At 43.5% G+C, this 16,836-nt stretch overlaps 1 protein-coding gene across 10 annotated transcripts in view; it reads left to right on the top strand.

The window, feature by feature from the left end:
• Positions 1-16,836, top strand: part of ABLIM2 (actin binding LIM protein family member 2) — a 226,212-nt gene that overhangs the window by 115,112 nt on the left and 94,264 nt on the right. For all 10 annotated transcript variants that reach the window (XR_012904395.1, XM_075930800.1, XM_075930805.1 and 7 more), the window contains exon 6: positions 4,901-4,994. Coding sequence is in view for 9 of the 10 variants with exons in the window: in XM_075930800.1 (XP_075786915.1) it covers positions 4,901-4,994 (94 nt within the window). In the remaining variant the exon portion in view is untranslated. The remainder of the gene's footprint in view (positions 1-4,900; positions 4,995-16,836) is intronic.

Genomic DNA, 16,836 nt, shown 5'->3' with positions numbered 1-16,836 from the left:
TGAACCTGAAAAAGCTAGAGAGCTTTTCATTCTTTTACTTAAAGAGATTTCAGCCTGCAAGCCAGGGGTGGGCAATAATTTTTAAAGAGGGGCCACCTTACACATTTCTGAAGAGGCCCTAGGTTGCCCCATGAGGGGTGGGGCCTCAGGTGAAAGGGGCGGGGCTGGGAGACTTCTTGTGCTCCCCCGCCTACAGATCCTGATTGGCCTGGGGATAGTGGAGCACGTGAAGTCTTTGTCCCCAATCCCCTCGTGCCTAGAGAGAATTACCAGCTGTTTTAAACAGTTAGCGGTTCCCTCTAGGCACCGGGCACCCCTGGCAGTGGGAGGAGACTTCATGTACTCCCTCTGCCATAGGCTGGGGGCAGGGGAGTGCGTGAACTCTTTTCCCCGTGTTCCCATCCTGTCAGAGGCATTTGGCAGCTAGAGAGAATCTCCAGCTGTATTAGAACATCTGGTGTGATTCCTTCTGGTGCTCCATGCCCCTGGCGGGGGAGGAGCATTGGCCTGAGGGTGGGGAAGTAGCAGGATGGCAGTGGGCTGGATCATCCAGCTTGGAGGGCTGGATCTGGCCCACAGAGGTTCTCTTGTCTGGCCCGGCTATAAACTAAGAAACTGCTTCTTTTGTTCTTTATTTCTCCTGCATTTGCAGAAGGATTTTGTATATTCCCTGTAAACTGATATGATTGCATCAAAGAAAATATCACACTCCATCCATTTCTGTTTCCAAGGGGACTATCCCCAGAGCCCTGAACTTTGACTAATGGCTAGGATCAAAAAGAAGCAGCATTATTGCAGTTTATCTCCATACATACCTTCTTCCCTTAGGGTATGTCTACACTACAAAGTTAGTTCGAACTAACGGATGTTAGTTCGAACTAACTTTCATAGGCGCTACACTAGCGCTCCGTTAGTTCGAATTTAATTCGAACTAACGGAGCACTTAGTTCGAACTAGGTAATCCTCATTCCACGAGGATTAAGCCTAGTTCGAACTTACTAGTTCGAATTAAGGGCTGTGTAGACCCTTAATTCGAACTAGTGGGAGGCTAGCCCTCCCCAGGTTTCCCTGGTGGCCACTCTGGCCAACACCAGGGAAATTCGTCTGCCCCCCTCCCGGCCCCAGACCCCTTAAAGGGGCACGGGCTGGCTACGGTGCCCGTGCCAGGTGCAAGCCTGCCAGCACCCAGCCAGCAGACCCTGCACCTGGCACGGCTTGAGCCACCCACCCGATGCCCCCCAGCCCTCCCCTTCTTCCCGGAACCAGGCTGGCGGCTCCCGGGAGCTTGCCCGGGACCGCAAGAGGCGGGCACTCGCCTGGGCTAGTGCGGAGATCGTGGACCTCGTCCACGATCTCCACACTAGGCACAGGAAAGTGGCCGTCTAGGGCAGGAGAGCTGCTAGCCTGGCCACCCAGGAGCAAGTGTGCATGAAAATCAAGGGGGTCCACTGAGACCCCCGACCCTGAGCCCTGAGCTTACAATGGCCGTCCTGGGTCAGACCAAAGGTCCATCTAGCCCAGTAGCCTGTCTGCCGACAGCGGCCAACCCTAGGGACCCTGGAGGGGAGGACCAAAGAAAGTGACCAAGCCATTTGTCTCGTGCCATCCCTCTCCAGCCTTCCACAAACTTCGGGCAGGGACACCACTCCTACCCCCTGGCTAATACCACTGCATGGACCCAACCTCCATGAATTGATCTCACTTCTCTTTAAACTCTGTTCTAGTTCTAGCCTTCACAGCCTCCTGCAGCAAGAAGTTCCACAGGTTGATTCTTTGCTTTGTGAAGAACAACTTTCTGTTACTAGTTTGAAGCCTGCTACCCATTCCTTTCCTTTGGTGTCCTCTAGTCCTTCTTTATGGGAACTAATGAAGAACTTTTCTGGATGCACCCTCTCCACCCAACTCCTGCTTTTAGAGACCTCTATCCTGTCCCCCCTCCGTCTCCTCTTTTCTAAGCTGAAAAGTCCCAGTCTCTTTAGCCTCTCTTCATATGGGACCTGTTCCTAACCCCTGATCATTTTAGTTGCCCTCCCCTCTCCCAGCCTCTCTCTTCCCCTCTCCCACCTCCTTTTCCCAGTCTCCCCCAGTTTTGTTCAATAAAGACAGATTCCATTTTTGAACACAATTGTCCTTTATTTTGTACATCAAGAAAAGGGGCTAGGGAAGGGTAAGTGGAAGGAGGTGAGGGAGGAATGGGGCACGAGCCCCCGATGGGGAGGACTGGGCTGGCTCTGCGGGCTTTTGGGGTGGAACCTCTCCTGCAGCCCCCCCGATTGCCCCATCTCCCCAGATGGCAGCCTGCGGCAAGTGCAGCCGGGCTGATGGCCGAGTGCTGTGATGTGCCCAGTGTGGGTACTCCGGGACTACTTTTCAAGCGGGGCACCCCTGAGAACTGTCTGTCCGGGGTGGGGGTCGGGACCCTTTAAGCGCAGCACTCGGCTAGCCTGAGACAGCATCTCCACGCTCTAAGTCCTTCTCTGATGCCCTGCCGGCACTGCTTCCGGCCATCCTTAAGCCCGGTTCAGGGTCCACTTAATGTGGACATGCTAGTTTGAATTAGCAAAACACTAATTCGAACTAGTTTTTTAGTCTAGATCCGTTAGTTCGAATTAACGTTGTAGTGTAGATGTACCCTAAGTTAGTTCATTTTTCCCTCCTCCTAGTTACATTCTGGGTATGTCTACACAGGAAAGAAAAACTCATGGATGGCCTGTGGCAGCCGAGTCGGGCTCATAAGCCTCAGGCTGCAAAGTTATTTCATTTGCTGTGTAGACTTCTGGGCTGGGGCTGGAGCCTGGGCTCTGGGACCCTGCCATCCTGCCAGGTCTTAGAGCTTGGGTGCCAGCCTCAGCACAAAAGTCCATACAACAGTAAAACAACCCTTGAGTCCTCCACAGCTGAGTTGCCTGGGATAGACCAGCCGCAGGTTTTTCCGTGCTGGGCAGACATACCCTCTGGGACTAAAACTCTTCTCTCAGCCAAACATTTTTCATTTGCTATGGAGTTTGAACTTTATGCTTGACAAAGAACATCTTAAGCAATTAGTGTACGGCCCATTTGTTTTGTGTCAAAGGCAGCAGAGGAATAGGCGGAAGTTGTTGAACGCTGCCTGCTCCTACCCCCGCATGTAACCATGTAACTGCTGAAATTTTCAGTGGTTACATGTTGACTTTACACATTTTAACATCCCTAATTTGGTCTTAGTTTAGGTGTAGCTCAATTGATAGAAATGATCCAGATGTTTGCTTCTTATTATTTTAAGTAGTGGTAGGAATTTTTTTACTTAGAGCAGTCAGGATCCAAGTAGATTTCTGATGAGTTATTTGTAGTTATTGATTGTGTAATATAAACTGTTAGGCCAACATAAGATTTATTTGGAGCCAAAATCTGAGATTTAGAGCTCTCATTGCATGCTTTTCTAAATATGGATTGCTCATCATTTTAAATCCTGCAAATAAAACCATCCCAAATCCTGCTGTTTACTGCATGCCTGGGCATATTTTCAAGACTTTTCTGTCACATAGACATAGCTCTGTATAGTCATCTTCTGTAGAGAAAACATTGAGTATGTCTACACTTGCACCCTCTTTCAAGAGAGAGATGCAAATGAAGACATTTGAAATTGCAAATGAAGCCGGGATTTAAATATACCGTGCTTCATTTGCATATTCATGTTATGGTGCTATTTCAAAAATAGCGCTATTTCGAAATAACAGACATTGTTAAGACGTGGTTATTTTGATAGAAAACCCTTCTCTCGAAATAACTGGTAAACCTCAGGCTGTATCTACATTGGCATGATTTTGCGCAAAAGCAGCTGTCTGTCTACACTTCCTGTCTACACTGGCGGGGAGTTCTTGCGCAAGAACACTGATGTTCTAATGTGTGAAATCAGTGTTTCTTGTGCAAGAACTATGATACTCCTGCTCAGGAATAAGCCCTCTTGCGCAATTGTTCTTGCGTAAGAGACCAGTGTAGACAGGTAACATGAATTTCTTGCGCAAGAAAGCCTGATGGCTAAAATGGCCATCAGAGCTTTCTTGCGCAAGAAAGCGTCTACACTGGCACGGATGCTTTTGCGCAAAAGCACATCTCTTGTGCAAAAGCACATGCCAGTGTAGACGTTCTCTTGCGCAAATACTTTAATGCAAAAACACTTGTGTTGAAAGTATTTGCACAAAATCTTGCCAATGTTGATGTAGCCTCATTGTATGAGGAATAAGGGTTATTTAGAGAGAAGGGTTTTCTCTCAATATCACCGTGTCTTAACAGCGTCTGTTATTTTGAAATAGCACCATAATGTGAATATGCAAATGAAGCTCAGGATATTTAAATCCCAGCTTCATTTGCAATTTCAAATTTATTGAAAGAGGGTGCAAGTGTAGACATACCCTTTGACATCATGATGCCCTTTGAAGTTCCAAACTCAAAAGAGTGTCCATGGAATTAAAAATCAGCAAATGAGGAATTATTCCTGTGCAATTCAGGCTCAGAATGAGTTTACACAACAAATACAAAAGGATAGAAAAGTAAGTGGAAATAGGGACTGAGTTATTTCTCAAACTGGGAAACATATGGAATAAGTTAATGAATAAGACCATCACAGCAAGTACTATAATATGTTTGAGTGTATGAGACATTTGATCTTATTATTGAGAAAGGGGAAACTCCTGAATACAGTGTCAAGAAGGAAAGTGGGATTGAGATCAGTTTGCACAGTGAGATTTGGATGAGCCAAGTGTAGTTTCCCATTTATTAATTATTCAGGTCTTTACCACATTAATAAATGGGAAAGAAAGGAAGTCTGTAATCAACCCCTTCTGTAATGTCCTGTGTGATCTGCTAGGGGAATTATAGGCATCTTTGAAGCTATCCAAGTAATATCTATCTTTTTTTCTAGGGATGGTGTTCCATACTGTGAAATGGACTATCATTCTAAATTTGGCATAAAATGTGACAACTGTGAGAAGTACATCACGGGAAGAGTGCTAGAGGTAAGAAAATTCTGTCAACTGGACAGTTAGCCATTCTCAAACCTTAAGGCCATGTCTACACTACATATAAGATTAAAATAGCCACAGTTAATCTTCGGGGTTCAAATTAGCAGGTCTAGTGAAGACATGCTAATTTGATCTGAGAGGGGCGCTCACATTGATGCCAGTAGTCCAGCTTCCATGAGGATTAAGGGAAGTTGAAGGGAGAGTGTGCTTCCTTCAGCTTCCCACAGTGTGGATGGTGCCAAAATTGGACTTAGGATACTTCGACTTAAGCTGTGTAATGAACGTAGCTGAAGTTGCGTATCTTAATTCAAACTTATCCCCTATTGTAGACCAGGGGTATGAGACCTCCTTTGTTTGGGTTATTCATATGCAAGAACTGAATGCAAACATTTTTATTAACAGAATTTCTCTTCCCATTTCCTTCCCAGAATCAATGTGTGTTAAATCATTCACATGACTTTTTATGAATGATCAGGAATTGTTTCCGTAATTCTGTACATACCTCTGCTTCATGCTTTAATATTTTAAGTTATTGAAAGGTGGCAAAGCAGTTGAGTAGAGATAATTTAGAGGGCCGTCTGGCATGTAACAATGTAAGTGTTCTGTGAAATTATAAATACATTTATCTAGTCTATATTCTTCAGCATTCAAAGTTAAGCTATTGAACGAAAATGAACTTTTCAATATTTTTATCTGTGGTCATAAATGAGTCATGTTGTAGTTTCACCAGGCCTGTTTGTTGTTCTGAAATAAGATTGGAAATACCATTGTGGTTTGTATGCTGTACCTGATGATGTTATGGCCTTCTGTGACTAAAGACCAAACTTAACCAAGATTAAACACAGAACATAGTCTTTGGTTCTAGGTGAATGCTTATCCACATGATTTATGAAGGTGTGTTTTTCTTTCTGTTCCTGTGTGGTATCTCCAGTTATATGCAGTGTTGTAGCCATGTTAGTCCCAGGATATTAGAAACACAAGATGGGTACGGTAACATCTTTTTATTGGACCAACTTCTGTTGGTGTGAGAGAGAAGCTTTTAGGCTTACAAAAAAAGCTCTCTCACCAGTAGAAGTTGGTTCAATGAAAGATATAACCTTATCCAGCTTGTCTTTCTAATATCACCAATTAGTCCACTCAGTACTGGAGTCAGGGAGAGTTCTGCATATCACATAATAGTGACTCCTTCAGGTGGGTTAAGAATTAATAATGAAAGATTGTAAAGGCAGTCTCATTCTTCCACTTGAGGTACTCATAAGGCAGTCTCCAGTATCCATAAATAGGTGTCAATGGCTCCAGCAAGAAATAAACAGTGCTAATAAAAAACAAGTTGTCCTGTAGCATCTTAGGGTACGTCTATACTACATGCCTCTGTCGTCAGAGGCATGTAGATTTGTTGTTTTGGCAAAGGCAAATGAAGCCACGATTTAAATGATCACGGCTTCATTTACATTTACATGGCTGCCGCGCTGAGCCGACAAACAGCTGATCAGCTGTTTGTCCGCTCAGCGCGCTAGTCTGGACGCTCCCCTGCCGACATCAAAGCCCTTTGTCGGCAGCCCCGGTAAAACTCGTCCCACGAGGAATAACGGGGCTGCCGACAAAGGGCTTTGATGTCGGCAGGGGAGCGTCCAGACTAGCGCACTGAGCGGACAAACAGCTGATTAGCTGTTTGTCGGCTCAGCGCGGCAGCCATGTAAATGTAAATGAAGCCGTGATCATTTAAATTGCGGCTTCATTTGCCTTTGCCTATGTGTCTAATCTACATGCCTCTGACGACAGAGGCATGTAGTCTAGACACAGCCTTAGAGACTAGCCTGTGCTAATGAGGCTAACTGAGTGGGCTGGAAATGCGCCATACTTTTTGAATAACTGATGGTATTCCGAAATAACAAAGGGCATATCTACACAGCGAGCCCATTATTTTGAAATAACTTTGAAATAACGGGCTTCTTACTCTGACTCCTATAACCCTCATTTTACGAGGAGTAAGGGAAGTAAAAGGAAAAGTGTTCTTCCTTCAACTTCCTTCTGTGTAGACAGTGCCAAAAGCTGAATTAAGCTATTTCGACTTAAGCTACTCAATTGGCGTAGCTCAAATTGTGTAGCTTAATTCGACTTTTGCCCTGCTGTGTAGACGTGCCCTAGTTGTTTCTTTGAAATTCCTTTATAGAAGAATGGCTACTTTTAAATCTGTTAATGAGTTCCCAGGTGGGTTAAAATGTTCTCCTATAAGTCAGTGCTTTCTCTGCAGACCCACTTTGAGAAAGCTGCCACCAGGCTGCTCCAGTTTGTTTACTTACCAGCTCCGCAGCCACGGAGTCTCGCAGCTCCCATTGGCTACAAATGACAAACTGCAGTCAATGGAAGCCGCAAGGCTCCATGGCTGTGGAGCTGGTAAGTAAACAAACCAGAGCGGCCCAGTAGCAGCTTTCTCAGAGTGGTTCTGTGGATCACTTTGAGAAGCATTGTCCTATAGGTTTTTGTATGCTACCATTTCTGAGATCTGACTTGTGTCCATTTATCTTTTGTCATAGAGACTGTTCGGATTGGCCATTATACATGACAGAGGGGCGTTGCTGGCACTTGATAGATATATCACATTAGGGATGTGCAATTGTATGAGCCTCTGATGTTGTGGCTTATGTGGTTAAGCCCTGTGATGGTGTCGCTTGTATAGATGTGTGGACAGATTTGGAAACAGGATTTATTGCAGGGGTAGGTAGGTTCCTGGGTGTGTTTGTCTGAGGGTTGTTAGACAAAAGTGGTAGCACCTGCGCCTTGAATTCCTGTTGGCTCTTCAATACATAAAGGTCTTTTTAGGGCCTTATTCTCCATTGCCTTGCAGCGTCAGTGCCAAGTGAGTTTAAATGGTCTCCTTTCTCATTTGGTAGCATTTTGCACCCACTTTTCACAAAAATAAATGATGACACAAGGTTCAAGGTAGTTGAGAATCAGGCCTTTAATGTTTGGTTGAGGAGGAAAGGATGAGAAAGCCTTCAATGTGTAGCAGCAGTAGCATTTGTTTTGTTAGATTGGAAACTGATGGTATGTGCAATTTGCTGATAAGAACAGATACATCAGGATGAATCCATTCCTTGGCACAACTCACTATTTTATTTCATGTATTGGCCATAATAAAGCTGAGAAAATGTCACACTTTTAATATGTTCTAGGAGTTTTGCCATGATCAGTGGCAGGCGACCTTTTTAAAGAAGTTGAAAAAGTCCTTCCTTTTGTTTTTTAGTTTCTGTCAGCTGTTGGGGGGAAAGTGTTTTTAAAGTGATGTAAAGAAAATACCTCAGGGCTGATTTGCCTCTCACTGATGTGAGTAAATCTTCCAAAATTAGTGAAATTACATGGGTGAAAAATATTCATGAGAAAGAATATTGGGACCTAAATATCTGAAAAATAAGGGAGGAGGATTGAAATCCAAGATAAAAAAAAAAAGAACCAGCAAAGTGTTTAGCACGAAAGAGGGAAAATGGATTTGAACAAGTAAATTAATCCACAGTGTCTTTGCAACAATGATAATAAACAATATCCTAAAAAAAGATTTTCCAACCAAATAAGATATTAAAAAATCCAGACAAAAGGCAGTAAAAACATGAACACAAAAGAAATCTGAATCCATATCCAATGTAAACAGTCTTATATTCTGTATGTCAGCTGTCTGATGGGCCTACTCTAAGCCCTGGTCTACACCAGTTATTTATTTTAAAATAATTCCCTTACTTCAAAATAACAATTAGGGTGTCCACACTATCAAGCCCATTATTTCAAAATAATGGGCTGGTTATTTTGAATTAATAACTCCTGCTTTCCACGAAGAATAACACTTATTTCAAAATAGTTATTTCAAAATAGCGGGAGTGTGGACGCTCCATTGCTGCTATTTAGAAGTAACTATGCCCCCGGGTCATTCAAAGTAATTGCTCCCCTGTGCTTCCTGGGGCTCTAAATCGAAGTATTATGTCTACATTAAGGGAGTCTGCCTTGGACTAATTTTGAGGCTTTCCTGTAGTGTGGATACGCTATTTCAAAATAGTTATTTTATTATTTTGTAATAAGTTATTTTGAAATAATTTCCTAGTGTAGACGTGCCGTAATGGGCTAGATTCGAATTAGGCCAGATATTTCAATTCCAGTTTAGTATCTAATCCCATATTTGTTTCCCCCTGCCTTTACAGATCTTCTCACAATGGATTTAAATAATTCTTAGATTAAAAAATTAAGCAGTCATAGCTACTTCTAACACTTGTCTCTGAAAACCTCAGCAGCACTTGCTTTCTTTTTTTCAACACTTTTGTTTTCATTTTATGATATTGACTATGTTGTGAGGATTCCAAAGTGTGATCAGGGACAATTGCTACTAAAGAGGGGAAAGGTGGAATAGTCTCCAAAGAGAAATGCTGGAAGATATCACTTAGGTCATACTGTACTAAAACTAGACTGAACAATGCACTGGAAAATGAATGTTAGGGAAAAATCATGCACTGACAAAGGAAAGGACTTAATATGATATTTTCCATCTCTGATTTCTATGCTAATTAACAATCAGCAGGACAGCTGTTTCTGTATCTAATCTCTGTGGCCAGATTTAATAGTTTAACGTCTCTTTATAGGTTTTGGTCCAATGTAAGTATTTATTCAGGAGAAATGAAAGGGGGAGATTAGTAAGTACAAACTGCTGACAACTTATAATAATAAAGTTGTTTTCATATTCTGCAGCCAAATATCATGCATGATTTGTTTGCTTAAGTTCTTCCTGTGTTCTCTTTTCTGAGGGTCAAATCCTCATTTCCTCTGTAAAGTCAAAGTAAAATGAGCGTAGGACAGGATATCTTTCTATGTAGCTAAGGAGAATAAACTCCCCCAGGATATGGAGTATCAGTGTTGCCTGTGTACTGTTTTCATTTTGTGAAATATTGTACCTGTTGTCACTGATTGCAGGGGTTTGTGCAATTGAATTTGCCTATTTGTTCTGATCTCATGTAGTCTGACTGACCTGGACCCTAACACCTCTCTAGTCTGTTTCATGTCACTCCCAAACATCCCCTTGCACAAGAATCCACAATGGAGTTATGCATGAAATGTGCCCGGAGATGTGTAGAACCTTCTTGTGTGGTCTGCCACCAGTGTTCCCTGTAAGCTGAGCACTTGGGGAGCTGCCCGGAAAAGATTCAGTGCCACCCTGTGGATTAGCAGAATGCCTACAGTACTCATAGCCATCAGCATGTGTTTCTGTTGGTGGTGCACATCCATACATGTCTTGGTGTACATAACAAAATGTATTCTGCCAGTGGATGTAAAAAATTAGAGGGTACATTTTCTGTCACCCTCTTCTTCCTTACACTGCACTGATCACTGCGCTGCTGCTTTAAAGCCCTTGCTTATCCATGCAGGACTGGGTAAAATTAGGCCCTTGCAATGAATAAGAAAAGGGATCTGTGTCTGGTGCAGTACAGGTCGAACCTCTCTAGTCCAGCACCCTTGGAACCTGACTGGTTCAGAGAATTTTCCAGACCATGGGAGGTCACTATTGTCTAACAGCATTACCAACACTTCTGCTGCTTATTGGGCTGTTAGAGGACGTATAGGGGTAAATTAGAGCTAAATAACAGCACAGAACACTGAGAGTCAGGACTGGTGGCTGTAAACAAACTTTATGGAACTGCTGGAAACTTGGCCACACCCATGAAAAGTGGACATTTTGCTAACTAAAATCATTCCAGGTGACAGGTGTTTCCAGACTAGAGAGGTTCATCCTGCATTAGTGCTGCCCTTGTGGAAATTGCTGTGTTGTTTCTGTATGCATTTGTTCTAAGCTGCTGTTGCCCAGGATGAGTGGAGGTTTCTTTACAGCAGCTGAGTTTGGTTTAAGCCAGGAGTGCTAGAACTGCAAAACTGCTTAGAAAAAATGGTTTATTTTGGTGTCTGCAGAATGGCCTTTCTCCCAATACAGCAGCAAACGACATCAGGGAAGAACACAGAAAATAAACAAACATTATAAACCCAAGCTGTTAATTTTTAGAATCAGCCCTTTTGCTTCTGTCATGGTGCAGGAGGCTTCTCTTTGTTTTGGCATGAAGAAAGACTTGGTTTCTGTTTTTATGTTGCAAACAGCTATTTGTGAATTAAAATTCTAAATTTGCACTAATAACGTATCATAAAAACAGAAAATAAACATAAATAGACTTTATAAACAATACGCGGCATTCTGTGCTGGTAACTCGGGGTCTGATCCAAATCCCCTGGACGTCAGTGAGTCTTTCCATTCACTTGGGTGGCAATTCCTGTCCCTAGTCAGAATAGAGGGAGATCCTCTATTCGGCCCCATTGTGTTTGGTACAGGAATTGAAGGTTGAATGTCAGCAGTGGCTTTCAGAAACCTTTAGATTACCCAGAGCTGAAAGTGCCATCCTAGCAACAGGGGATCTTTTGAATGCAGTGATGTCCTCCACACATCTCTGCCCTGCCAGACCCCCTGACTATGTGCTGGAAGGAGAAGGCATAGGAGCAGCTATGATGGTACTATGCCACTGGAAGAATCAGTCATATAAGGGGAGTCCTCTTTTTTTCTGATTTTGCTGGGAACAAGGCTATTGTGTTCTGCAGACTAAATAAGATGTGTTGTGACTATGAATTTGGCTCATAATGCTCATTCTTAGTTGCGTGACTAGAGTCAAATAAGGTGTGTGTATTTGGGATTTATGATGCTTTAAGAAGCAGTTGCAAAATACTCAATTTCACTGAGAGGAATGCAAGTTATTTCTGTGACCTGTTTAGAAAGAAGAGTCAAACAGCATTTTTCTTTCTTTCTTTCTTTCTTTCTTTCTTTCTTTCTTTCTTTCTTTCTTTCTTTCTTTCTTTCTTTCTTTCTTTCTTTCTTTCTTTCTTTCTTTCTTTCTTTCTTTCTTTCTTTCTTTCTTTCTTTCTTTCTTCTGTCACACACACACAAACACACGGAATGTTTGAGTGTAAACGACTAACCACTTAACTTATAAAGCAGATGCTTATTGGTTAATGGTGTTGGTTACACTCAGCAAAGCCTCCTCCGCAGGAACCAAGTGGGCAAGGACTGCTAATGGGCAGTAAGTAGATGGCTTCCTAAAATATGCTGTACTATAGGATTTACCCAGCATTGCTTAGGTCCTTAATTCAAATGATTTTAGTTTTTCTTCATTTAAATCATTGCTCTGGGGTGGGGTTGGGGACAAGGGGTTCAGTATGTAGGCAGCTCCAGGGAGAAAGGATAACCCCAGCCTTCTCTCACCACAGCAGCTTGGGGAAGGGTGGGAAGTGCCTGTCCATAGCTGTTGCAGCTGCAGTGGGCACAGCTAGGGGAGGAGTACATGTCCCCTGGTTTGGGGACATATAGATACACAGACACACAAACTTTCTAAAATATTTAGTAGATAGCTGTCCCTTTCTCCATCCCTACTCCCTGCTGCCCCACAGGATTATAGTTGTCCCAGTCCCCATCTCTGGCCCCTTGCTGCCTCCCTGTGGTCATTCTGCAATATAACTGTCCCTGCTATCACAACTCTCCCTTTCCATTTTATGAAAAACAAATGCATTTCAGGCACATTCCATTGTCCGAGCCCTTACCTTCCTTTAAGTTATGATAAGAGGAAATTGCATATCAAATTTGATGGTTTTAGCTCTTACTTCAGAGTGTCACATCTGAAGAAGTGGGCTGTGCCCACGAAAGCTCAGGATACCATCTACATGTTTAGTCTTTAAAGTGCTACCAGACTATTTGTTGTTTTTTAAAGTTTATCCTGTATAGATTAATTTGGCTACCCCCTGAAGCTTCTGTTTAGGAAGAGTTCATGAACAAACACACACACAGAGAAACAGACAAACTCTCTCATTTATATTGTGGATTATGGTAGGCATTATGTATTGTGGCAAAATGAGTTAATATGTACTAAAAAAATGCCCCTTGCTTGATAGCCAAATGTTTTTTCCTTTTCTCTAAGCCTAGATTGTTTCCATTTGCAGCCTAGTTTGTAAATCAGATGCTTTCCCCGTTTTGAAAATCTTAGTATGGTACTGAGACGAGACTAATTCCCTAAAGCAGGGTGTGCAAATTTCTGCCTGCCATGTGAAATAATGGTTTATTCTGAAATGTCTATTATCCTGCTGTTTCACTGACAACAAAACCTAGTGATGTGTAAAATGTATTTGAGCAGATTATAATACAGATGTTAGCAGTGAATAATGAAACAATAAAAGGAAAGGTTCTCTAAGATCAAGGCATTTCCTATAGAATGGCCAGCTTTTGAAAGGCTGGCAAGAAAGGCAAAAGGACTGAAGTGACAGAATTAATCATCACTTCCAAACTGCTGCCAAAGCCAGTTTTCTCTATCACGAGAGAAGGAAGCAAAACCTGTTGGAGAAACGATATGTCTTAATAAATCAGCATTAGCTTTTGCGAGAGGAAACCAGCTAAGGTAGGAAAGATTAAACAGCACTTGCAAAAAGGATTATGTATGGAGGTTCAGTGCATTTTTCAGTTTGGTTTGGATCCTTTGGTTTTGGTGCCTTTGGGATTGCTTGGGGCTGCTGGTTTACAAAGTCATGTTAATCTTCAGTGCATGCCTCCTGAATTTGGCTGGTTAAGTGTCCATTGATACTCAGTTGCCTTCATTTGAGTATCGTGATCACAAGTCACAGTGATTTGTTACTTTTAAATAGGCGTCATCCAAACATAAACACATAAATAGCAATGAAAATGCTTTTAATCATGGCTTTAGCCTATTCAGTGCTTTAGCTAATTCTTCTATTTTGGATTTGTTCATCCCAGGTTTCTTATTCTTCCACGCAGTTTTAGAAGTCTCATCTTTCAAGAATCCATCACTTTCAATATGCATTATTTTTTTTTGTACTGTGACATAAAAAAAATCATAACTGTCAGAAAAACTGCTTAATGTTAAAATGAGCTATTGCGTGTTACTTTACTCATCAATTACATGTTTTATTTAGCATGCAGTTCAGCTGATAACATGTACATCAGGATCTTAATCATGTACATGTTTTAACCAATGTGCTAGATGCTACTGAATATTTTGAATAATACAAAACTATATTTGAAATTTAAGAAAAATAGCATTGCCATGAGAAAAGTCATTGTAATGCTTTGCGCTTGCTTGCTTGTCTTCCTCTTAATAGTTTCCCTTTTTTCCTTCTGCATGTGTTAGAGGTCACTGATAAGAGCCCTGTTTACTCTTTTGTGTGTGCATGATTGGAACATGGTCAGTATTGTGAGTTGGAGGGACTGATGGATAACTTTTGTTTCTCATCATGCTAAAGTGACATATAATGACAAATTAAGACTGTTTGGCTACAAAATGAATCATGCCTGGTTTCAGCAGCCACCTTGTCACTTTGAACTTTAACTATAAACTGCTTACAATTTGCCAGTTAGGCTGCCTTTCTTAGCTCCATGTTGGTGCAGTGATGCATTAATATTATCAGAGCATGTAGTGCTTCTTTCCACCTGATGAATGTCTCAGCTAGACGAAATAATTAATTGTGTGGTTTTTTTTAATTCCTCACTCTTCTGCTTTACAAAATTCCCTTCGTTTCTCTTTGGCATCTGACTGACTGCCCCTAAAGTGAGCAAGGCTGCTTCACTGCAGTACTGGCAATGTATCTGTGGATCCAGCCAACACTAGAACATCCTCTCTCTAACTCTCTTCGGTAACCATGGCAGTGGTGTAGCATTAAGCTTTGTCTAGCACCTTTAACTGCACTTAGTGGCACTTGGTTTTGTTGATAAAATATCTCCAGTGTGTTCTGACCCGCTGAAGGATGTACTGTGTATCTACTGCAAGAAGGAAAACAGAATCTGTTGGGGTAAAATACTGTATGTCACTTTTTGATTTACCTCCTTCCATCCTTCAGTGTGTTTTGGGGGGGGAGGGAGGGTTAAATTGGTTTTCAACTAAAATAAGAACTTTGAACTTATGCTTTGACCTAGCAGTGCATTAATGCAACTTAAATTGGTTGGCAATATTATTATAAAAAAGCAATATTGGTATTTCAGTAGTGCCACAGAGTTACCCCTGTACAGGTATGTGAGAGAAAATCCCTATCCTGAAAATCTTTTAGCCCAGATCAACAAGACAAATAAAGGGTGTGAAGGATAACAGAGGCACAGAAACATGTATGGATAAATGACTTTGGACTAGGGGATATGAAGGTTTAATCAGTTAACCGGTAAGCTTTACCCTTAACAGGTGGGTTTTACTGGTTAAGGTTAACCAGTGGGGCTGGAGCAGCTCCCCATCTGCCACAGGCAAGGGACTGCTCCATCCCCATGGGGAGGCTACCCCGTGGGCCAAAGCCTCTGTTTCATTGACTCCAGTGGAGTGGACGTTATTTGTACTAGGAGAGAATCATGCCTAAGGAACTGAAGGGTGGATATGGAAGAGATGAAAGAGGTTATTTAGCAAACGGGAAGCAGAAGTCTATTCTAGGCATAGTCGGTGTCGTAAGAAAGGTGCAAAGCCAAGAAAAAGTCAAAAAGTGTAGGTTATCTATTACGAAATACCAGCAGATTTACCCAGTGTTGCTTGGGCGTGTAACTCAAAAAATGGTTTGTTGGATTTTGTTGATAACTAAATGGAGGAGTGGCATAGAGGGGGGAAGGATGGCACAGCCTGGTCCCATGAGGAGCAGCGTGGTGGGAGAGAAGGAACCCCAAGGCTTGAGAGGAGTTGGGAGGAGGGAGAAAGGAAGGCATCCTTAGGCACTGTGAGGAGCCCTCAGGGGAGAAGGATAAAATCCCCTGGCTCCAGATGAATTGGCGTGGGGGTGGCGGAGAGAAGGAGGGATTCTCCAGGCCCCATGGGATTGGGGAGAGGGGGAGGGAGTGAAGAAAATCCTCACTCCAGGTGAAGTGAGTGTGAGGGTATGTCTACACTACAAAGTTAGTTCGAACTAACGGACGTTAGTTCGAACTAACTTTCCTAGGTGCTACACTAACGCTCCGTTAGTTCGAACTTAATTCGAACTAACGGAGCGCTTAGTTCGAACTAGGTAAACCTCATTTTACGAGGATTAAGCCTAGTTCGAACTAGCTAGTTCGAACTAAGGGCTGTGTAGCCCTTTAGTTCGAACTAGTGGGAGGCTAGCCCTCCCCAGGTTCCCCCTGGTGGCCTCTCTGGGCACAACCAGGAAAACTCTTCTCCTCTCCCCCAGCCCCGGGCCCTTAAAGGGGTAGACTCTGGCCAGACGGCACTAGAGTCAGCCAGCCCTACTAGCAGTCTCTGCCCCTGAGCCAGTGGTTGCATGATGAGCCAGGCAGCCAGTGCCAGCGAGACGTCCCCTGCTCAGTCCCCAAGCACCCAGGGGCCAGCCAGGGGCTGTAGACGGCGCGCGGCCTCCTGGTCTAGTGCGGAGGTCATGGACCTCATTGAGGTTTGGGGGCAGGCCCCCAACGTCCATGATCTCCACACTAGGAGGAGGAATGCGGCCGTCTATGGCCAGCAGGGGACACAGGCGCACCCAGGAGCAGGTGCGCATTAAGGTTAAACAGCTGCGGCAGGCGTACGCCAGGGCCACAAGGGGCGGCGCTGCTGCAGGGGCTGCCACCTGCCCCTACTTCGCTGCCCTCCACCAACTATTGGAGGGCAGGGCGGTCCGTGCCAGCCCGGGGGACATCGAGCCAGGACCAGAGGGCCCTGACCTGGGCGCACCAGAAGGGCCACCGCCAGCAGTGTCGTCCAGGGAGACCGTACCGGGTAAGTAGTTTGAATTAAGTAGTTCGGGGGGGGGGGAGGTGGGAGGGAGACCAGAGACCGCACGCGTGGGCCATGCCTTCCAC

Source organism: Pelodiscus sinensis, chromosome 5, assembly GCF_049634645.1.
Source record: "Pelodiscus sinensis isolate JC-2024 chromosome 5, ASM4963464v1, whole genome shotgun sequence".
Classification (NCBI taxonomy): Eukaryota; Metazoa; Chordata; order Testudines; family Trionychidae; genus Pelodiscus; species Pelodiscus sinensis.
Note: the sequence above shows the minus strand (reverse complement) of the source record. Positions and strands in the feature narration are given on the sequence as shown.